Here is a 22,822-nt window from a genome sequence, read left to right on the forward strand (position 1 = left end):
CTATTATTCATATGAATCTTATACATAATAATTACGCCTTTATTGTAAAATTTTATAAGTAGTTTACGTAAAATTACATCCCATTCAAAAAAGTTTACATCATCCATGCCCCTCGTCCAATAACATCGCACCTGCGAATCCATTTAGAATCTAATGGTGCTGACTGCATTTTCAAAACTGCCTCTTAAACTTTCAATGCTTGAGAAAGGAAAAATAGTCCTGTATAATTCAAAAACAATGGGGATTTCCCGCTAATTATGCTCATATAATTGTACAAAAAGAATGGCCAATAATTACAAATGCCAACTGGCCAGGACACAGCTTAAACTAGCAGTAAACCCCCCGCCCCCCTCCTCTCTTCCTTTTTTTCTCCCTGGCCCCCAAAAAACAATGTAAAAAGAGAATCTTACATCTAAACAGTTAAATAATCCACAAGAATGTACAACGATACTGCCCCTAAAACATCAACTCTGAAAGGTCATCCATAGGTATGTCAAGGCCCACAGCATCATGGTCTTGTAAACCATCATCCTCAAAGTTAAACCAAGAATTGAAGTCCTGATTTCCTCCAATGTCAGGTCCTACACCTAGTTCTTCCATCGGGAGATCTATATCATTCAGCGGCATATTTGCAAACTCAAGAGATTCCTTTTTCTCCTTCACTGAATCCGGAGGAGCATTACCAGGGGAAATCAAACCAACCTCTCTTTTTCTATTTCCACTATTGTTCATCAATTCACCAGAGCCACCAGCTGAAGAAGGATAGACTGGATTCATGAATCCATTTCCAGATGTAGAAAGTTGAGCTGTTTTCTGTTTGGGCTTTGTTTTTGTCTTCCGCTCACCCTTAGAGTTACCCAGAGATGAGCGGCCAGCTTTGGTAATACTGTTACGCACAGAAGCATCTCTCTCACTTCTCTTTCCCTTTGCGCCACCCAAAAGGCTACTCCCAAGTGATGTGGTTCTAATGGCAGCACCACCAACATCATCAAGCAGTACTTCTTTTTTCTTCCCTCTGTTCAAAATAGGCCCATTCTTTGCAAAAGCTTGTTCAGACTGATGACTGTAATTGTCAAATGTATCACCCCCAGTTTTATTGCGAGAAGTATCTGCAGAATAAGAAGAATCATAATTAAAGTAAATTTAACCGATTATGAGCTTGTAGAGAAGTATCGAAGTTCAAATGCGCTCGGCACAAGTCAACATAAAATCAAGAAGACCACCTTTTCTGATTAGTATCAACAGAAATTGAAGCCAAAAGCCAAATATAGCAATAGCGAACTCTAATTTACTTCATTATTAAAAGTAAAATAGCACTCAGATGGACAAAACTTGACAAGCGTAATAATAGTTTAAGATTTGCACCTGCAATGCGACCACCAGTCAACGGCTCAACTTCACTGATTTGAGGAGCAGGTGCAAAGATGATATCCCGGAGAGCAGGCTCGTTAAAACAACTCACTCTGCAGTCCTCAAATTTCTTACATCTAGCAAGCGTTCTCCTTGCAAAAGCCAGTGCAACTTGTCTTGACACCTTAGGCATCCCATTTTTAGAAGCAAGACTTCCTCGAGTAGCCTGTAAAATTTTTTTATGAGATAAAGGGTGTACTAGGTTACAGCATTCAGCAGCCATAATACAAGCACAATTGAGATGAAAGGAATACGAGGCAGAAGCATGTTAATATTTGGATTTTGTATACTAAAAAGATAACAAAAAGTGCTGCACGACAGCATATTATCAACCTAAATTATAATTAGTAGAATGTGATTATTAATTCATGGTGTCATAAATCCAGCTGGGAGAAAAAGAAGTACAAACTATAATCAAATATGCATGCGATCACAGCTCATAGTGCTATGATGAAGGATTCATCATTGGAGGAACAAAGCAGAAGCATAGGGTTTAAGTTGTGGAAAACAAATATACGCACAAATAATCAGCTAAGCAATACTTCATACATGCATGTTCTCAAGGTCAAGATTTATGACAGTAAGCAATACTTCCTACATGCATATTCTCAAGGTTAAGATTTGTGACAGTAAGTGATGTATCTTAGGAAAATAATGTTAATCAAAGCAAATAGAGGCTTCAGATGAAGATAAGATAAAAGAGGCGAAGTATGACTAGAAAGAAAGCCATGTCAGTAGACATGTTTGCATCGCACGGTATGCTTTGGTGATCTATACCTGCAATGATCATTTCCAATCTAAAAGAGATATCCATACTTTGAACAGCCTCTACAACCATCTCAGGTCTCAAAGTGACCAGTAAGGATGTAACAAGGAGCATTCCATGTTCTATAAGTGAATGAAGAAAGAAACTACTGGTATAATATTGGCTATCTCCTCCTCCTGTGCTTGATTTCATTAAAAGGTTAATTTTGGAGGGGAAAAAGGCTACCATCTCCAAATTTGCTAGGTAATGCAAATCTGATTGCGGAATTGCATGAAAAGCAGTACACAACAGAAAATATCAGAATTTATTCTATTTGCATCCCATAATAGTACACTTTAAGGACATTCTGAAAGCATGGTTAAATGACTGCTACACAGCTAAGATTAAGAGAGTGCAATCTGAAAGCAGAAAAGCTTTTTGTTTTTCTGATATTGTGTCCCGAAAAAGTCAAATCACAATTTCCACGAAGATAAAATAGTGCAGATCCCCAAAAAATGTGAAAGTAAAATGCTGAATGCACTGTCATTATGAACTTCAACCAATTCCAGTAAATAACCTCCTAAAGTTTTACAAACTAGGTAATTAATCCTGTTCCCTATTAAAGTCAAGAACTTGAATTAGAGAGCGAAACTCAACATTGCCAATTCTCTATTGGAGGTAACAAAGCACAATCTGGAGCATAACATCACATCTAAACTGTACCTCTTTTGCCTCTAAAATTTAAGAATAAATTTTCATTTTACAATATTTGATCCAGATATATCCTACCAAGAACTCATTTTTTTTCAGAATTTTAACACAGCTTGGAATTACAGAATCCATATAGAAGAAAGGCAAATTGATGAAATCATTACCAAGAGTTTTTTGTAAGCAATCTCTACAAGCTTATTCATTGCAACAAGCTCAAGGTCCCTGTGGAAGAAACAGAAAGTATTCTTCTCAATATGATTCAAATCCAAAATCTAAACTCTAAAATTGCACAGTAAAACAGGAAATGAAAATGCTTAGGAACAGCAATGATTTTTTTCTCCACTTTCTACAACATACAGAAACACTCTCTAAAAGTACTTACGATCCTTCGACATCTTGTCCTCCTTGAATAGCTTCATAGATCTTTTCCAGGCGACTCTTCTTTTTAATAACCTACATTTTCCAAATTGACAAGACCATAAATCTCATTTGAGAAGCCTAATTGAAATCGAAAGAAAGATACAACAGTATCCTGCTCACGAAAATTATATCTCTTTCATCAGTTCAATCACTTGAATATGCGGTACTAAAATGTTCACAATCAGACTCATAATATATAATATAGATGCTCAACAATTTTTTAAATAATTACCTGTTGATAAAGTCCGCGGTTCAGCTGAATGATTTCCTGATTGATCACTTCATCCTCTTTATCATGGAGATCAGGCTGCACAAGGTAAAAGTAGAAAAAGGGAAAAATTTTGGATCAAGTAGATATCAAGTAAATGACGGAAATAATATGGCTTTTTGGATGCCAAAAGATTGAAAAACAAACCAGAAAGCAGTAACAGAAATTATTTACAGCATGACAAGGCATGAAAATCTTGTAAGAACTAATACAAGCAATCCTTACCACAGTTTCTGGATATAGACCAATACTATGGAGCTCCAAGAGGATTTTGTCTTCAAGACACATTTGCTCATATTGGCACTCAATAGAAGAGCTACGATGACTTTGTTCTCCATCCAAATCACTACCAGAAAGACCAACAAAAACTTGAACCTCAGAGTGCACATAGCCATTCTCTCGTTGTGATAGTTCACTGTCACATGGAGAATCTAGCACTCTGGATTTTCTAGTATAATTGCTGCTCGTATGATGCGAAAACAATCTATTTGCATGGCCATTGCTCTGAGTATGAACCCCATATACAGATTCGCATTCAAATTCCCCATTCCTATGCTTGCTTTCAGCATCAACAAAGCAAGCATCATCAGGTGAAGCCACTACAGCATTCTGATGTGGCATACATCTTTCCCATCCATTGTCATCAAATTCTTCAACATCATCCTCTATGATGAGAGCTGATAGCACCCTTTGGTAAAGTGGAGTAACATGGTCGAATCTCCTTCCTGCATCCAGTCCTCCACACAAAGTAGAATTATGAACTTGATCGACTGAATCATCTGTATTACACAAGTCTCTTGATTCACTTTTATTTTGAGTGCTTCTACTTCTCTCTCCAGAAAGTGCATCAGATAAAGAAATTTCATCGTGTGAACAATTTCCCTGTAGAAACAGAAGAATAGTTTAAAGCACCAGGAAAACATATTTTCTATCAAATCAAATTCAATAGTATATCCAACTTGTCACCAAATTCCCTACAAGTGTACAAACTAGATTCCCATTTGAACAATTAGCAGTTGAAAAGCAACCAAAGGCAATAGGGTTGAGAGATTTATGAACAATAGTAACCAGCAAATAAGGAAAGCCAAAATTCCATCAATTAAATCTCTGAATGCAGTAATTCACTTGATCAATCGACCTTAAGATTACTTGTCAGCCCATCCGTTAACACAGAGCTCCAGCAGCTCACCTTGACTTAATTAAGTTGGACAACACAGCATACTTCTTTACTATGTACGTGTATCCAACAGAAATTATATACTTATACAAGACTCAATCACTGCACAAACTCTAATTAACTTTTAAATGCTTGCTAAAATATTGAACTTGCTAAACAGATTTGAACTATTTCTTCGAAAAGAATGTTAAGAATAATGCTATCATACATCATGATTGCAAGATTGATTTTGAGCTTGACTGCATCAAGCCAAGTTGATTGTGCATCCATTTAAGTAATATCATTTGAATACAGATTAATTTCACCGTAATGCTTGAAAACCTTTCAATCTGAAGTAGCTCAGCTTGTTCAATACTCAAAGTTACTTTGAACAGGCAATGCTAGAGTCGATATAACTGATTTACAGCTCTAAATCCAATGAAGTGCTAAACAGGATTAGAACTCAACTTAAATGCTGCTACCATGAAGTAGCCTATCTCTATTTTCAATAAGTACCTGAATAGCACCTCCATTGCCAAGCGTCTCAGCAAGCCTTTCATGCAGTTCCTTTGACAATTTTAGCTGACATAGAAAAAGAAAAAAAAAAGTTATATAATCTCAAAACAAGAAAGAGAAGGAGGGGGGGGGGGAACAAAAGAAGATACAATTAAAAGAATATTTCATTGCTATTCAGATGCACCTGCTCTGCTAAGTATGACTTTCCCTCTGAGCTGATGGAAGCAAATAATCCCTCTACCTTCCTCCAAAATGCACTTGAACATGCAAGGACTACGATATAAAGCAGTATTTAAACATAAATTATGCCACAAAATATAATCTTTTTCAAGGAGAGGGAAAAATCAGGCACATACCACTAGAATTGTAAGCAAGATTTGCAGATGACAAAAGCTCTTCCCGATCATCATCTGATTCCCCTGAAACATCAGAAGATAATAGTTAATTATGCACCATGTTGGTGAACCAAGACAACCTATATCAGGGATCAAAGACTTATTCGTACGAGAGTCAGTCTAATGACCATTCTAACAAGAATCTGTCTTATAGTCAAACTGCTTCCCATGTAAAAAATAACTGACAAAACTGCTGGAATGGTATGCCAGCAGGCTTTTATAAGAATAACTTCGCATTTAGATATATATACACTAATTAGTTACTCAAAGTAACACAGAATGACCTATTCTGGCTGATAAGACTTAAAACTGCATATTACAAATCTTATACATACTTATCTGAACTCACAAAATAAATCACCATGTATTATTCCCTCTAACAAAGCAAAAGAGCATGCAAGAAATTTTTTACTTATAGACAGCAAATAACTTATTAGGGTGACAACAAACAGAACAAGCAAGCATGAAAGAGAGAGAAGAGAGAGAGAGAGAGAGAGAGAGAGAGAGAGAGAGAGAGGGGGGGGGGGGGAGGGAGTTGTGTGATCACCCACTTTCCTATATCCGCTACTTTCTCTATGCACTCTCACAAGTAACAAGGCAACCAATAAGGACGACATTGAAAGTTATACCAGTGAAATCTGGTGAACCAGCACTGATAGCATGCCCAAGACGAGAAAAGCCCTTGCGGTCTGATGCCTTTTTCAAAGGACGGCCTGACTTACTGCCACAATTAATACAACAACAGGTAAGCTAAAGAAAACTACAGTAAATGGTAAAGTTGGCATGATTTCCTTAACAAGGAGAGCTCCAGCACCTTCCACTCTTATCAGAGGCAGGCTTCACACTTCGAATTGGCTTAGTTGCAGGCACACTGTCCAATTTCTCACTGACTGGTGAAATACTAGCTCTAGAAACTGAGGAGCCCCTTCCACTTCGCCCTTGCCGCCGTATACCATCACCAATTTCTTCTTTAACCAAAAGTTTATTCTTCTTCAGAAGCAATGGGGAAGTTCCAACACTCTGAGCAGCATTAACAGCTTTCTCCTCTAATTCACTACTAGCCACTGCTTTCTCTTTAACTCTGTTTTCACCAGCACCAGATTCTTCACTTTCTGAAAATCTAGCAGGGGATGAAACATTTTCAGGTTTAGCTTTAAGATTCTGGGCACTGCTTGCTGGCCCCTTGGGAATAAGAGAAATATTAGTTCCACTAGATGTCAATCTGGAGCCAAAATCAGAAGGGGAACACCCTTCAGATGGTGTCTGCAATTCATCATGGTTCGACACAGGAGAAATGAGATTGGCTCTCCTAGTGCGAGAACTTTTTTGTGGCCTCTGACCAACCCACTGAGTTATGGGTGGGGAGGAAGAACCTGATGGCAAAGCGCGCTTGCGATTGTTGGCTCCATTGGTGGAGTTCTTGTTTATGCTCTGTGACAGTTCCCAGCTCTCTAATGTTCCAGATACTCGAGAAGTGTTAGATATCGAGTTTGTTGCTGTTGATGAGCCACTACGTGGTGCCCTTGAGGCCTTTCCTTTTGCTACTGGACTAGGATAGATAACATGATTGTCTTCACGATTGCTCAACCTAAAGAACAGATTCAGATATATCACCACCATTATATTGTCTGGCAATGAGAGAATAAAAAAAAAACCCTACCGTTTACACTACGGAATGTCAGCAAAGCTAGAGACAAGTTTACTAGAAAGGAAATCTGATGCTAAAAAAAATGAGACAACAAAGAGAACAAAGACATACTTAGCACTTCCTTTGGCAAGATGTTCCCTCGAGAGAGTGGACTTATCCTGTTCAACCTTAATTGTAGCACGAGTATTCAAATTGGCAGGTGATAAAGTACCATCCAACTTACTAATGCTACCAGTAACATTAGGCGCTCCAGATCTGTAACATGTGCAAAATGGAGGAATGTCACATTATGCAAAAAAAAAAAAAAATTCTGTTATTTCTGAATTAAGATAAAAGGACCATTATGATGGCACATTTACTGCATGAAACTTATGTGATGCAAATCAGTCTCAATCAAATATGAGATTCAGATGTAATAGAACAACAAGAGAAATTCTTCTCGAGAACATGGGCAACCCACTTTAAATGTGCTTTATGTAAAGCTCAGCTTTACCTCTTCCATTTCTTTTTGAAAAAATATAGTGTAGAGAATGCACAATCTCATTATGCAGTATTGCCAAAAAAAATATGTACAAGTTTAGTAAATTTCAAAAGCTTAGAATACAAGTAAAAGATCTTCTTACTTTTCCAAATAACTTTATATTAAAAGGCACCAAGGAATCCAAAAGAACTGAGACTACATATCTTCATACACATGAAGGAGCTTTACCAAACTGATTGTGATGAGCACATTTAGGTCCCACCAACAAAGCAACAGTTTTAAATTAATTATTATCCTTAGGCATATAAGTAAAGGAAAAAGACACAAAAAATTTTCCAAACGAACATTGACATCCAATATTGCTACGAAGTTAACAACAAAGCATAAAGTAGTCCAACCATCAATAAATGATTATTGCTTTCACAGAATAAGATGCTTAAAGTCGAGTATCTAAACTTACATTCCGTTGGCAAATATATTTATTCAACACAATCTGCCTTTGGGAGGTGCACCCTGAAACTTCATTGATCAAGCATTTTCTTTTCTCCCATTGTTAAAGGAGGTATTTTGGCACACACTGGAAACTTTTAACTCCTTTTTTGGAAAGAGCAAATACACTTTTTCATTTGGGGAGGGGGGGAGGAGGAGGACAACCAAGTCAAGCATATCCAAACTTCAAATTTTAGGTTGACGTGATTTACTTTGTGGTTTTGCTTTATTGCATTTTGCTCATTTTTGGATTTTGACACTACAAAGCGCCAACAGAGTAAACTTCCCATCTTAAGAATTTAAATATTTCCGTCAAATTCATCGTCAATATGACCTGCATGGCCTTAAGGTACTTAGAAAAAAGACACTTTTTGTTTTAGGATGTAATAAAAGAATAAATTTCTTCCACATAACTCAATTTCACAGGAGAACAGGAACCAATACTTTTGAGGATGAAATCCCTACTTCAACTAGTCATTGAGGGGCAAAGGCCTTTACAAAATAATGATTCAATATATTGCTTTAAAAACAAACCAAATACCTAAAACTCTGGGAATCAGAAGGCTGCAACCCAGATTCATTGGTGAGCTTATGATGAACTGTTCGCTTTGGTTCTCCATCACTCTCATTAGGTCTAGCAGAGACTGCACCAACTGAACGTTTTCTTTTCATTTTTTTGTCCCAACTTTCCCCTCCAGCTGGCAATCTGCGAATCTTTTCTTCAACAATGTGAGAATCCATATTATGATCTCTAACCGTGTCTTTGGGCATCATCAAAGGCTGCCTTGGTAAGCCATTGCTCCTTCCCTCCGCCTGAATCACAATATTCATATTAAGAGAATATTAAGAAAAGGCAAGCAAAATATCTATTAATCAATCAACTATGACTTCATTAATCTGACAAGTTTGCATGTGTACGTCGATTCTACTATATATCATAGATGTACTAAAAACATTGAACACTTGTTGTTAGTCAATAATTAAAGCAAGCAGACACAGCACATGAACCTTTCAAGAATGTAAAGTACATTTTGTACTAGACACAGTTCGTGTATGACTACATATTCCCATTTGGATCAACTTTCTTATCATACGCCATAAAACTCAAAAAGTGGAATTATGAACTAAAAACTGAAAACACCCCATAATTTCTTTTACATGTGACTGATAATAATGAGTTTTTGATGAAGGCACTATTTAAGGGAAAATAAGAGCACATATTCCATGAAGGGAAAATGAGTTTTTGAAAATTCATGGGATTTTTGCTCTCACTTTCCGCATTACAAAAGAGCTGGATTAGATCCTATCAGCAGTTCTACTACAGGTATTCACAACTTAGGCAGCAATTGTTAGATTCTGAATAGCACGAGACTCCAGAGTCTATTCTTTCTCTCTCTCATACAGCTAAAAGGACCTGTTAAATATCAAGGCCCAAAACTGCTGAACCAATAATATACAGTATCAGTAAGTAGACTACAAACCCGATTTTCTGCCACTGATGTTCGGACACGCTTATTAAGTGTACCATTCTTAGATCGATCCTCCAACTTTTGAAGCGCAATGTCAGAGGGGCTTCGATTCATCTGGTTTCCAATTTTCAAACATGCGCTACCTGGCCTTTCATTCGTTAATAGCTCATTCCGCTGCTGCTTCTTGGAGGTGGTAGCCTCAAAATATTTGCCCAGTTTATGCAAGTGTTCATCCAACTTTTTTGCTCTACCACTGGCCCAGCAAAATTAAACAAAGAAAAAAGCAGTAAGCAGTCAGCAAAAACATCAGAGGGAAGACCCCCAAAAAAAAATCCATCAAAGTCAGACATATACATCAATAATCCATTGAGTCCTTATAAAAATGGACTAACAATCAAATTCAACAAATGTAATTTCTCAGCTCCACATGCTTTTTCTTTTAAATCAAAATTCAATTCAGTCCTTATAAAAAGGAACTATCTTCAAAATGTACTAGCTCCACAAATTAATTTTGACAGCAATACATACATAATTTCAAGGGATCAAAGACACATTCTTATGATGCTGGAAAAAGGGGGAAAACCATTTCATTTGCAATACAATAAAATTTCTTAAGATTAGTAATTGAGCATAACTTAGTTAACCTTGCTTTGCCAGTTCCTTGACAGGATTTTTCATTTTATTTTCCTCTTTGCAATAATTTGTACTATAGTGGTCAACAACATATTAACACAGCATGCTCTAACAAGAAGAGTGAGTATGTTGCTATTAGCTATTGCCACCTTTGCAGTCATTGAAAAGCAAATAGTAGGAAAAGACTGTAGCTTCAAAAACGTTTTGTAATACATTTGATCCTTAGATAGGAAAAACATTCCATGATGATTCAAAAAAGTAAAACTTGAAACAGTAAACTGAGATAGGATACCAGATCTCAAATCATACCTAGCTCTTATGCATGTATCAGCAACACTCTCTCTAAACCTCTTTAACTCCTCTACCGCCACAGGAGGTGAGTTTCTTAAATGAGTAGCGCCAAAAGAATTATCCTCTGACATGCTCCCACCAGAGAAACCAAGAACCCTCCTTAGCTCACCTGACCGTGGATACTTTTGATCTAACATTACAATGGGCTCCAACATCAGAGACTGAGACAATGTAGATACATCCCCGGTTGATGGACCACTTCCCCTTGGTGTACCCTTTCCTGAATTCAATGTATGGACGTCAGAACCGTGTCTGAAGCTTCCAGATCTACCCAAACTTGGACCAGAATAGGTACCCCTCTGTGCATAGTTTCCATGAAAGCTCGAATCAGTGCTAGCTGAACTCAATTCAAATCTCGGATTTCCAGCCATTTCGACAAATCAATCCTAGCAAGTCATACCTATTAAGAGGTTGTCCTTCAATCGGTTACTTTCAAATCTGTAACCAACCATAATCAAATGAAAACAAATTATCAGTGGCTCATCTCGGCAAAACAAAAATCAAGATTGCAACTCCAGAATAAGAATTCAGTAAAATGTTTCTTATAAATTAAACCACATAACCTTTGAAACTTACAAAACAGCATTGCATACCATTCTTTGCATTAAATACTAGCAGTTACTATAAGAAGACACAACTAAAATTTCGTTTCCAAAAAATAATAAAGACCAGAAATCAGTCTTCATCGGTAGGTACAGCAAAAATTATCAAAGCAGAAATTTAAAAATTCATAACCTCAGTCTAACTACAATTCATAAACAAAGTGATCGCATTTATTCAGTATTTCAGGGGAAAAATGTTAAAAGGAAAAAAGATAGACTCATTTTGAAAAGATAAACGAAAAAAGAAAATGAACTCACAAGAAAATCATTGAGATTAAAATTCAATAACGAGTACAATAACTTCTTTAAAATAACCCAATAACGTTACTACCATGCTAATGTCTATTCCATAAAATTACAAACCCACAGTCTATAAAGAACAAAACGTCCAGACATGATCACATTTCAAGAGAAAAGAAAACGCTTAACGAAATCCACGCTAAAGCAACTGCCCGCTGTAGAATTCAGAATTCAATTCAGTGTCAAGAGCATTGAAAACCACCATATTCCAACCAAAATTAACCCGAAATCTAGATGAATTTCACAGAATTGAGCAAATCAAACTCAAGTTCAGATACAAAAACAGCTGATTACACCTTTAATCAAAGGACGTTAGCTATACCTACAAAACCCCTAACTTGAGCTAACACGGAAATTAGGGTTTATCAACAAAAATATTCCAGAATCTAAAAAATTCTACAGGACTAAAAGATTCAGGTTAGTTAGACAAGCATCAAAAGAGTACCTGCATTCATCGATCGCCTAGGGATCGAAGAGAGAGAAAGCAACAAGCAAAGAAATCAGAGAGAGAAAGAAAAAGTACGAGTACAAAGCGGTGGGCGTAGATTTTTGTTTGTCTTTTGTTTTTTTTATTCGCCCACTCACGTATTGTATACTTCCGTGAAGCTGGCAATGAAGAGATTCCACGCGAACCGGACCCGCTAAATTTAGGGGTAAAATTTCCAGTGGGAGCTGGGCCGGCCCCGCGGTCCCAGCGAAGCACGGTTTCCAGAAATTTGGGGTCCAAAATACTGTGACGACGGGACCAGGGGGTTGGATAGGTACTTGTCTTTACTATTTCTTTTCTTTTTCTTTTACTTATTTGGTTTCTTTGGAATATACCTTATCTATTTGGGGCGTAAATCCTTTTCATGTGTGTTTGATACTTTGACGGGACAGCATAGACTCGCATGCGTGAATCGAGTCTCCAAGGAAGTTGGAAGTTAAAAGGAGGCTGGAAGCGGATACACTATCATGATCATGATGTGATCTAAAAATTGTGGAGTATGTTGTGAGGGAAACTAAAATTGTGCAAAGTGGTTAGGGAACAAAGAATGTTGAGGGTTTGAGGGAAGGAAAAAATATTAAATTAAAGTTGAAAATGAGGTTTTATATCGTAGAATATGTGTTTCTATTGGTTGAAAATATGACGGTTAAGTTATCAATCACGTTGAGAAAGTAACGGTGAGAAGATATTGATGTTTTTTATTATGAGATTGATTATTTGGGAAAAATATTTTGAATTAATATTATAATTTTTTGTGATGTAATGTATATAATATAAAAAATAATTGAAAGGATAAAAAAATAATTGAAAAGCATATTTATGATGTAATAAAAAATTTTCGCAAATAACTCCATATCCATCCAATATTTTCAAGATGTTGAACGGAAACAAAAAAACTCTTATTTTAATTCATTCTACACATTTGAAATATACACACATGTATTTACTTATAAATACATATATATATCTATATATGTATGTGTGCACGTGCGTACACATGTATTCATACACACATGATTATGCACAAATACATCTTAATTCTGTATTTTTTGTATAGCATAACATACCTCCCCAAGATTATGATAATTGTAGAAAGGTGCCGTTAAGTTGGAAAAATCACGTTTAACTTTCTTTTATTTTAATTTGCACATAGGAAACATTTTGGATAAGATGATATGCGCACACTCTCATTATGGTTTACCAAACATACTTTTTTTGTAATTTGAAAATGTGTTTTCTCCATTTTCATGTTCTTTAACCTTCTTGTGAAAAAAAAAAAAACCTTAAGTTCTATTTGATAATATAATTCAATACTTAAATTTAATGGGTTCAAATCTTAACATGTTTAAATGTATTTGATAACCATAGTTATAACATCCGATGTTATTGAATTTTCTCGATAAAATTTGTTTTAAAAAATAAGTGATAAATTATTTACTTATCACCTAATGTTATATACACTCAAATATATCAAATTTAATACTTAACAATTCCATAACTTAATAGATTCAAACTTTGTAGTTTAGATTTCAATTTTCAATTTTCAAGCATTAATTTTATCAAATGCACTCTTAATAATTCACGTTATGCTTTCGGATAACCTAACCTGACTTCAAAATAAAAAGGAAGTAATTTTTCGATTGCCAAATTTGGATTAATATTATTTTGTCCCATAAATCTATTACAAAATCCTTGATATTTAACTATATGAATCCCTATTATTATCCATGATTCCAAACATATTACATTTTTATTTGACAAATTTTATATTAAACAAACGAATCAAGCAACTTATCGATATAAGAAATATTAAATATGATTGTTTTTTAGCCTTCTTGATATAAGAGATAGACTTTTTCTCATATCATTGCCACTGTAAAAATAATCTTATCACTTATTGCATCAGAATTACATATGTACTGACAACAGAAATCTTGATTTTGAATTTGATAAAAAGAAAAATAAATGACATATAAATCTTCTCAGAATTTATTGCTTTTATTGTAAGAGTTAGTTTAGATTGAGAGAAATATAGAGAAGAGAAAGTTGGGACTTTTCTCTTTATTTCAACCCCGAATTGTAATTACAAAAATAAAAGGAGTGATAGCTTCCATCTTAAAATATACTTCCATACATCTTGAATTATCCCAAATAGATACATCTACAAAATGTAACAAAAAATTCAAATTTTAGTCGAAACCTTAACCTTAGACGAGCGCTAGTGCTATTATAATTACAAAATTCAAAAGGTCTATACATAAATCCAGCTCATCCTAGTCATACGATCGTGTTCGCACCCCATGTAAGGAAAACAAAACTAATGTGATAAGTTACAGCTCAGTGAGGTTCCAAATATTATGCAACAAATATCAGTCTCAGAACAAGTAGAAACGAAACCAGGCAAACCAAAAACAAATAGCATTTCAAGTGGAAGGATAAATTATTCTCGCTTGAGCCATTTAACTCGCCATTGTTAACACTCCGTCAACCTTAGAATACCTTATTAGGATCAAGTAAATCACTACTTCACGCCATCTCCGTCCACCGATCATTCCCCTTACCGGGCTCGCACGCCAGTCAAATACATGTAGGGTAATATTCAAGTATACCATGATCATAACAAGACAAGATACAGGACCCATGGTTCATCGATCATCTCAGCCAAACTCTTGTTGACTCGATTTGACCAACTAGCTGATGGAGATGGGATCCTAAAGTAAGTCTAGTCAACGAGATAATACTCCAATCGACTTTCAAGTCATGCACAAGTATATCATATCACAAGTGAATAAGTCTGCACGAATTCAAGCAAGTGGAGTCGAGTGCGATAAAGTACACACTCTCCATTTTCAATGGCAAGTCAAGACATCTAGTAAGCCCAACAATAAGTTACATAGTTCAAGTCATACAATTGAAACACTCACCAAATTATTTACTGCTTATCAATGTTACGCGTAGGCCCTGCACCCTGGTTACTCCCGAAATCTACAAGTGAATATCACATAGTAAGATGCAATCAATAGGGTTTCAAAATGCCCAACTTATCTTGTCAATATCAAATGAAAGATTCATATAAAAATAACCCATAAAACTTAGCAAAACATAGGTGAGGTATATTCACAACTTTGGAGGAAAACCAATTATAGTTTTCAAGTTATAATTTGATACAAGTTACTAGAAACCATCATTTTCCTTCCTTATGTAAATGCATGATTTTGGTACAAAGAAAATCCAGCTTATGACTCAAACAAGGCAAATTCAAGCAACTTTAAATGAGATTAGGCCAAACCAATCTAAATACATGCCACATCCCTCATTTTTACTCACCTACACTATATGAATGAAAACGGACAGCACCTTTCCTTGTTTTGCCTTAACTTTTCCCTCCAATTTCAAAGCTACACTCCCTGGCCAAACAACCCAAGTCAAATCCACAAGTTATAAGGAAAAAGGGGTTCTTATCCTAGGCCATTAAACTCACTAAATTAGACATATACATAACATATATCCATCATATATTCAAGTTGGCAAATTAAATCCTAGGCTGGAAATTTACAAGTAAAGTTGAAAAAACCTATTTTGAATCTAAAAATTCATACTAAAGTTAGAAATCTTCATATCATAACTCCCATGTGCATAACAAAGTTAGATACTGTCATTTCATTATTTGAAAATAATGTATCAGCTGAATATAATCAACAAAAGCTGGAAATGGCAGCCTACTTCACAAAACTATAAAAATCTTTCCCCGACATACTACAATCAAGTCATATTTCCTACCAAATGCAAGATTAAAGAGGAAGAGTGGTTCCTTACCAAGAAAACCTGCAATTCCTAAGGTGACAGCCTATAGCTTTCTTTCCCAAAATCCATATCACACAAAGTTCCTTCTTTCCTTGTTGCTCCCTTCTATGGATTGGTTTAAGATTTGAGGTTGATTTCTTACTAGTTCTAACTTGGAATCAAGGTGAAGTTGAGGAAGTTTTTCTCTCTTTTCTTGTCTCTCTCTCGGCCAAGAAGAAAGAAAAGTGAAGGATTAATGGCTGAATTTTGCAAGATAAAGACTAGAGTTAGTCTTGGTCAAAAGGTGTCTTGATTGCTAACACTTGGCATTCCATCATTTTTTTCCTTTGTTTTGCCTTCTTTTTCTCTCTTTTTTTGGTCAAGAATTTTGGCCAACACCCCTAAAAGTTTAGGGAAGGGAAAATAAAAGGGAAATAAGAAGATTAAGGAAAGAAAATCTTGATCAAGTAAGGTCTCTAACCGGTAACAAGCAGCGCGAGTCGGTTCAAATCTATTTCTTTGTCTCTGTTGTATTTTTAACTTATGATTCACTAATTTACTCTTAACACTTTTAATCATATACTTTCTCTTACTTAATACTCACTCCCATCCACCAAATTTAGTGCGCACACCTTACCAATTAATCACATTATCGCTATGCACCATAAATCATAGCATGTACCAGTTATAAAAGTAAAAGGAAAACTCCAAAACTCTCAACTCTATTGTTTGTTACACCTATTAAGACAAGTAAATTAGTATTAAGGAAATTATAAATTAACTTATTCAAAAATAAAGAAAATTATAAGAAAATATAAACAAATTTTCAAGTTCACATAATAAGTAAAATATAAATATTTTCAGATTTGGAAATCCTTAAATATGGTAAACACATCTCATTATAATATCTAGATTTTAGTAATTGATTACCAAATTTGACGATTGGAAGTATGTATACATGTTTTTCAGGCTACAAACACTGTATCTTATTTTCGAAATATTTTTTATAGTTTTACAGTGTAATTTTTATGCATTTTTCAGATGTATAATATCTATTCTTCAAATCTTTGGTATATGCGTACATTTGATGGCATTTTTTATTTTTGCAATTAGTGCAAATTTCATTGAAATTATGATGTTTTATTAAAAAGAAAAAAAAGAAAAAGTAAAATACACAAATGAATTAGCTATCCTCTCCTAAACTCCCAAACTAGACCTTGTGGACCTCTGCTTCAGAGTATGGACTGGGTCTAAGCAAGCCTAAGCCCAATTCCAGCACCATTTCAGATAATTCCTCAACTGCGCGGCGGGCTGAGCGTAGAACAGCGGAAGTCCGAAACCCCGAGCTCTTCGGGAAGGGGAGGGGTCGTCAGCCGCGTCAGATCACCGCCTGGCGTGGCGTCCACGATCCCATACCTGGGTCCCACCTGATGACGCAATACACCGCCTAACGGCGTTGCCGGAAATGAATATATTTCTCCGAAAGAGGAGATATAAACAATAATATCCCAACGACGTCACCAGTCGTCCCCAGCTAGCAGTAACTTTCACCTCTTCAATCGGTTCAGCTCATACTCTTGACTACACTGCTATATAACCAAGCAGATTTTGATATTTCAATTTTCAAGTAATTTTCCACCATTTCCGCCTGATTGGAACCTCCGAGAGAAGTGGCTATGGCGATCGCCAACGCTTTCTTCAGTCCTGCTGCTGCTGCTACCTTAGCACCTGTTCGATCCAAGTTGTCCCATTCCGATTGTGACTTCTCTGCTCCTCACTTGAATCTCTCCTTTTCCACCTCCTCGTCTAAACTCACCCGCGGGTTATTTCATTCCGGAATCACTACCAAAAAGTAAGCAAACTGTTCAACTTCTTAATGTCTAACGGCTGAAAACTTTATTTATAGTTTTTTTTAATGTAATGTTTGATCTAAATAAAAGTATTATATTTTTTTGCTTGTATTTTGATAGGAATATTAGTTGCGCTTCGATCGATGGTGTGGAATCAGTTAGTTCAGCCTCATTGGTTAGTTACGATTTACCAAGTTTCTTGTTTAGCCTTGTCTTCTTCTTCTTTTTTAAAAAGTTCTTTTTATTGTTCAGTCGCTTTAAGTTGCTGTGAATAATATCAGGATTATCCAAGTTTTTCAGTGAAATCACAACTATGAAGTTATTTGTTGTTTATTTCTGTTTAGCGCATTATTATACAATTTGTTTTTACTGAAAAGTGTGCTGCGGAAATGTTGGAAATTACTTGATTACAGTAGTACTCTTTTGAGAGATTTCATTTGATTATTAAGCCTGTTAAAATTGCTGTTTCCAGAAATCAGAGCAGGATAGAGATGGTATTCCTATGCCTATTGTTCTGATAGATCAAGATTCTGACTCTGATGCAACAATAGTACAAGTTAGCTTTGGCGATCGTCTTGGTGCTCTCATTGACACGGTGAAGTCACCATCCTTTGTCTGCCTGTCATCACGTTTCTTTTTCTTTTTGTGCCAGTTTTATTATTTGGTATTCGTTATATAGTTGTTTTTGAAATATTTGAAAGTAGTTCATGAGGTATCTTTTGTATCAAGTGGAAGGGGGTAGGGAAAGTTAGGAGACTCAAGTCTTTGTAAGTTATTGTAAGCCATCTATAACCTTTTCAGATTTATGGCATCAGGTCTTTTGGAAATTTTTAGATACTGTGGACCTCATCTTTTTATCAAACTCCTCAGTGTACCTTTTTGTAAGAGGTACTGACTTGTAAGATATTGTATGTCATGTTTCCTCCTGTATAGACTAGATGTGATGGAGCCTGAGGTAATACTCTTCCAGTTAGACCACAAATATCTGCCTTTCTGTATCCTTATGCTCATTTAACCCATGGTTTTTAGTTAGCCCAACTGTGTGAGATTTTTTACGATGCTAGATATTCAGATTTTTTATGGGGACTTGCTGCTTAAGATTAATGCCTTTTTCACTTTCCTAATCTTTTCAAATATGTCATCTTGGATATTTTTCATCTTTAAGTAAGTTTATATAACATGCAGTCTTGGTTTTCTCTGGAGCAGATGAAGGCACTAAAAGATCTTGGTTTGGATGTTGTGAAAGGAACTGTCAACACTGAGGCCTCAGTGATAGAAACAAAATTTTTCATCATGCGTCTGTAAGGAACTATTTAGTTGCTTTTCGAAATTGATGGAAAGTTCTCACTATTTGGTTGCTGTTTCCGATGCTGCTTGTGGTCTTATAAGTAGACTAGATTCCCTGTTCCTGCTGCTATGAAGAATGGCACGATAGTTGTGTAACTATGCTGATGGGTTTTGAAAATATTTCTTATGGTTGATGATGCAAAATTCACCTTTTTGTCATCTGATTCTGGTGTTGGCATAAAGATAATTCACATTAGTTTACTTGGTAAAAGATTTCAGTTTCTTAAGGAAACAATATGTCTAAACTACTTGTATTAAATTTGTATTAAATTCCAGAAAGAACTCAATCTGATTTTTGAGATTGCCATCTGTTGAGAAAAGAATTATTCACGGGCAAATAAAAGTTCGATAGATAAATAAATGGAATTCAGCTTAATAGGTTAATCTGAAAAGAAAAAGCAATCTTGAAGCATTGCCAACAATTATTCACAAACTTTTTTGGTGCTCCAACCCACTAGGAGTACCTTCATGAATGAATGTTGGACAGATATTTGAATGCTCACTGGTTTTAGCGGGAAGTTTGCCACAGACATTATCAAATAGCGCCCTTTGATGAGAGGTATGAGCAAGAAGCTTTGAGAAAGCTGGTGTTTTCTGAATTATATCAAGCTAGTAAGCCAATCATGGGTATTTGAAGTGGAGTATCCAGGAAAAAGCAGAACATCTGATGGAAGAACAGGGAATCCTTTTGAACAACCCATTCTAATAGGAAAGCCTTGTATCTTAAATAATTCATCAAGTTGATGATAAAATTCATGGATGTTGAAGTGGACATTATGCATTTGTTACACAGCAACCCCTTAAGTTGTCGTGTGTCTGCTGGAGGTTACCTTTTGCATGCATGTATTAATTCTAATTCAGATATCAGATGTGCCATATCCCTTTTTTTTTGGAATGGTTTACAATAACTCTCATATTAGGGCAAGTGGACGCAAAGTTGAAGATCCTGATCTTCTGGAGAGAATTCGTCTTACCATTATCAACAACCTGCTGAAGTATCATCCAGTATGTTTCTATTGCTAATGTACTCATATTTGGACACCATTTAATAGTTTTCCAGGATTTTCACGTGCTTATTCATTTTTTATTGTGTACTTTCCTATCTCTTAAGGTTGTTTTTGTTCCTTATACTATTTAACTCTTTCCTTCATCTCGATGATATGTACATATCAGGAGTCTAGTGAGCGTCTTGCAATGGGTGAGGCTTTCGGAATAAAAGCACCGGCAAAGAAGGTAATTCCCTTTCCCTATCTATCCTAGTCAATCTGATTTCCGTGTCTCTTTTAAATTTCCTTATATTTAATTATCAAAATAGAACACAAATTTCCTTATATTTAATGATCAAAATAAAATACATAATCCTGGTTGATGATTCATTGTAACTGATTAGGAATTTCTTCCATAGAACTTGCTTTTGCAATCAATACTGCCCACCCATATTTTTTCTACTACCTCAATCATATGTACATTGGTCCTTTGGGGTCTGTTGATTTGCTCACTAATTTTTTTTAATTACACTTGGATGCAATTTTAAACAAAGAATTTCTACGTAATGCAAAGGCAGTTAGTCATTCATAAGAGTAATGTGTTCCACGGTACAATGAAGTTTTTCCATTCTTTCCTAATCAGTGATTGCTTGAGGGCCTAGTAACTTTGCCAGATGAAGAACCAATAGTTACTCTCTCTAGTTGATAAAATTGCATATTAAATATGAGTGTTGCTTCCTTCCTGTAACAATCAAACCTTCCTTCAGATTATTGAAAGCTTAGTTTTGGCTGGAGATTTTAGTTTATAGTGCTTGGTACATCAACATATTCTACTCGAAAGATTTCCTTTTGACCAGTTGGCCATATCCTCTTGTTGATTGCTGTATACGGTGATGCTTATGCATTCCAATCATGGTTTGGTTTCTCAATAATTGTTCATGACTAGGTAGATGGAAACGTGCCTAGGTGAAAATGAGTGTTGAATTTTTTTTTTTTTTGGAACTTACTACCTTGTAAACTTTTGACTTTTTCCTGTCAAAATGGCAGCTTGATGTTGATATTGCTACTCATATACATGTCAAGGATGATGGACCTGCAAGGAGGTGTGCATTTTTGCAGCTTGAGTTCTTTATATGCATGTGCCCCAAGTTATTAACTGGCTTTCAAACTAATACTAAGTGTTGGGTAGCTTTTTCCGAGTACAGTTCTGTGGCATCTCAGACTGAACTCATTTGTTTGCTTTTGTCTTGTGGTTTCAGCTTACTTTATATTGAAACAGCTGATCGGCCTGGGCTGCTCTTAGAGATGATCAAAATTATGGCTGACATCAATGTTAATGTGGAATCTGCTGAAATTGAAACAGAAGTATGCCCTCCCTGCCCCCCCTCTCCCTGAGTTGTTGTCTGAGTGAACATCTGTTGTTATATTTTGGCGTCAACTAATACTTACTAATTTTTAGGGTCTAGTAGCAAAGGACAAGTTTCATGTCAGTTACAGAGGGCAAGCATTGAACAATTCCTTGTCTCAGGTAATTGAAATCTGCTTTAGTTTTTTAGTCTCTGCACGCGCACGTGTGTGCATGTGTGGGCATGCATGAAAACAAAACAAAAGGGGTCACATGCATACAAATGCTCTTTAATATTGTCAATTGATAGTCCGACTAGAATTTCTACTACTTAGAGTGTCCTGGGTACTACCATCCTGTTGAAGTCCCCTTTTGTATTTGACAACTGATTCATCTTTGGTGTTCCCTTTAAGCCCAAATATTATAAATATAATCCTGGGTGTTTTTGTTCTTTGATTACAGGTTTATTGCACTAGTCCAGAACAGAAAGATAACTAAGAGTTCGAGTGCTATTTACTGATTAGTCCTTGATGAACTTGCACGTTTTTTCCTTGGAAACTTGCAGCTGAAATGGTTCAATAAAATTTATGTTTTGCCTGAATAATCCTATAGTTAAGGTGAAGAGCCTTTGAGATTTACTCATAAAATAAGGGAAGTGGCATTTCTTGATCTAGAGGCATGTCTTGGGATCTTAGGCAAGATAACATGTGTTTCAATTAGCAAAGTCAAAAGACCCACTCAATTGGTGAATAGGGGGCTGATGTTGAGAGTTTCCAATGAGCAGAACTTCTTTCTATGTTTTGCCAATGATCCTTTTGTTTAAGCATGTGTTCCTTGCATGTTAAACTTGCACTTCTCTGTAGTTACAATTTGAACCTGCAGGTGCTAACTAATTGCCTGCGTTACTACCTCCGGAGGCCAGAAACTGATGAAGATAGTTACTAAATGGTATCTTCACTGTATACTCACTGTACAAACCTTTGCGCTGCCTCAATGGAAGGGCTTGAGTTACTATTGCATTATGATATATCAGGAAATTGAGCTCACATTCCTTGCCATTTTTTAGGGTGTATTTGCAACATTGTTACCATTGAAAAGATGTCATCATTCTATTAGAAAACTAATTTTCCATTATTATGTCAAATTGAGGAACAGGCCATGTGAAGAGTTTAAACCTTTTTGCTTCTCATATGACAAACTTCCTGGACATGTCTTGGGGGCAGTTAGCTTTTGTTAGTGCCATCCCGACGGTTCACTCGGAAAATTTGTGTTTTTTGGCATGAATGCTACGTGCTTTCCTCCAACCTGTAAAGGTTTGAGGCCGAAAACCTTCCAGATCCCAACATGCTACTCCACAGCGTTGAGCCTCCAACTTGACATGAGGCAAGGGGAGAATGGTTTTTTTCCCGTCACGTGTCTCCATTTTATCA

At 35.9% G+C, this 22,822-nt stretch overlaps 2 protein-coding genes and 1 long non-coding RNA gene across 8 annotated transcripts; 1 reads left to right on the forward strand and 2 right to left on the reverse strand.

The window, feature by feature from the left end:
• Positions 1 to 224: 224 nt before the first annotated feature.
• On the reverse strand, positions 225 to 12,329 carry LOC113730665 (uncharacterized). Of its 2 annotated transcripts, none has more exons than XM_027255506.2 (16): positions 12,040 to 12,329; positions 10,651 to 11,130; positions 9,721 to 9,961; positions 8,781 to 9,052; positions 7,381 to 7,524; positions 6,436 to 7,209; positions 6,251 to 6,342; positions 5,583 to 5,645; positions 5,411 to 5,499; positions 5,227 to 5,292; positions 3,780 to 4,436; positions 3,519 to 3,593; positions 3,249 to 3,319; positions 3,031 to 3,088; positions 1,366 to 1,576; positions 225 to 1,109 (listed from the first exon to the last, which is right to left on the reverse strand). In XM_027255506.2, the coding sequence occupies exons 2-16, from the start codon at positions 11,061 to 11,063 to the stop codon at positions 457 to 459; spliced, it is 3,879 nt and encodes a 1,292-aa protein (XP_027111307.1). In that variant the 5' UTR covers positions 11,064 to 11,130; positions 12,040 to 12,329; the 3' UTR covers positions 225 to 456. The 2 variants fall into 2 exon arrangements, with proteins under 2 accessions (XP_027111307.1, XP_071934771.1); XM_072078670.1 differs by having other exon boundaries at positions 12,180 to 12,307.
• Positions 12,330 to 14,288: 1,959 nt separating this feature from the next.
• Positions 14,289 to 16,255, reverse strand: LOC140037181 (uncharacterized). 2 transcript variants are annotated; one of them, XR_011841108.1, is made up of 3 exons: positions 15,898 to 16,255; positions 15,409 to 15,488; positions 14,289 to 15,066 (listed from the first exon to the last, which is right to left on the reverse strand). It is a non-coding gene; the product is annotated as an uncharacterized lncRNA (long non-coding RNA). The 2 variants fall into 2 exon arrangements; XR_011841107.1 differs by lacking the exon at positions 15,409 to 15,488.
• An 857-nt stretch (positions 16,256 to 17,112) lies between these two features.
• Positions 17,113 to 22,536, forward strand: LOC113730667 (ACT domain-containing protein ACR12). 4 transcript variants are annotated; one of them, XM_027255509.2, is made up of 10 exons: positions 17,113 to 17,716; positions 17,835 to 17,889; positions 18,187 to 18,309; positions 18,900 to 19,015; positions 19,982 to 20,066; positions 20,235 to 20,294; positions 21,095 to 21,150; positions 21,307 to 21,412; positions 21,507 to 21,575; positions 22,275 to 22,536. In XM_027255509.2, exons 1-10 carry the CDS (start codon positions 17,541 to 17,543, stop codon positions 22,335 to 22,337), a joined length of 909 nt encoding a protein of 302 aa, XP_027111310.1. In that variant the 5' UTR covers positions 17,113 to 17,540; the 3' UTR covers positions 22,338 to 22,536. The 4 variants fall into 4 exon arrangements, with proteins under 4 accessions (XP_027111310.1, XP_027111311.1, XP_027111313.1 ...); XM_027255510.2 differs by having other exon boundaries at positions 18,921 to 19,015; XM_027255512.2 differs by lacking the exon at positions 22,275 to 22,536 and adding an exon at positions 21,855 to 22,199 and having other exon boundaries at positions 18,921 to 19,015.
• Positions 22,537 to 22,822: the final 286 nt, after the last annotated feature.

Source organism: Coffea arabica, chromosome 2e (assembly GCF_036785885.1).
Source record: "Coffea arabica cultivar ET-39 chromosome 2e, Coffea Arabica ET-39 HiFi, whole genome shotgun sequence".
Taxonomy (NCBI): domain Eukaryota; kingdom Viridiplantae; phylum Streptophyta; class Magnoliopsida; order Gentianales; family Rubiaceae; genus Coffea; species Coffea arabica.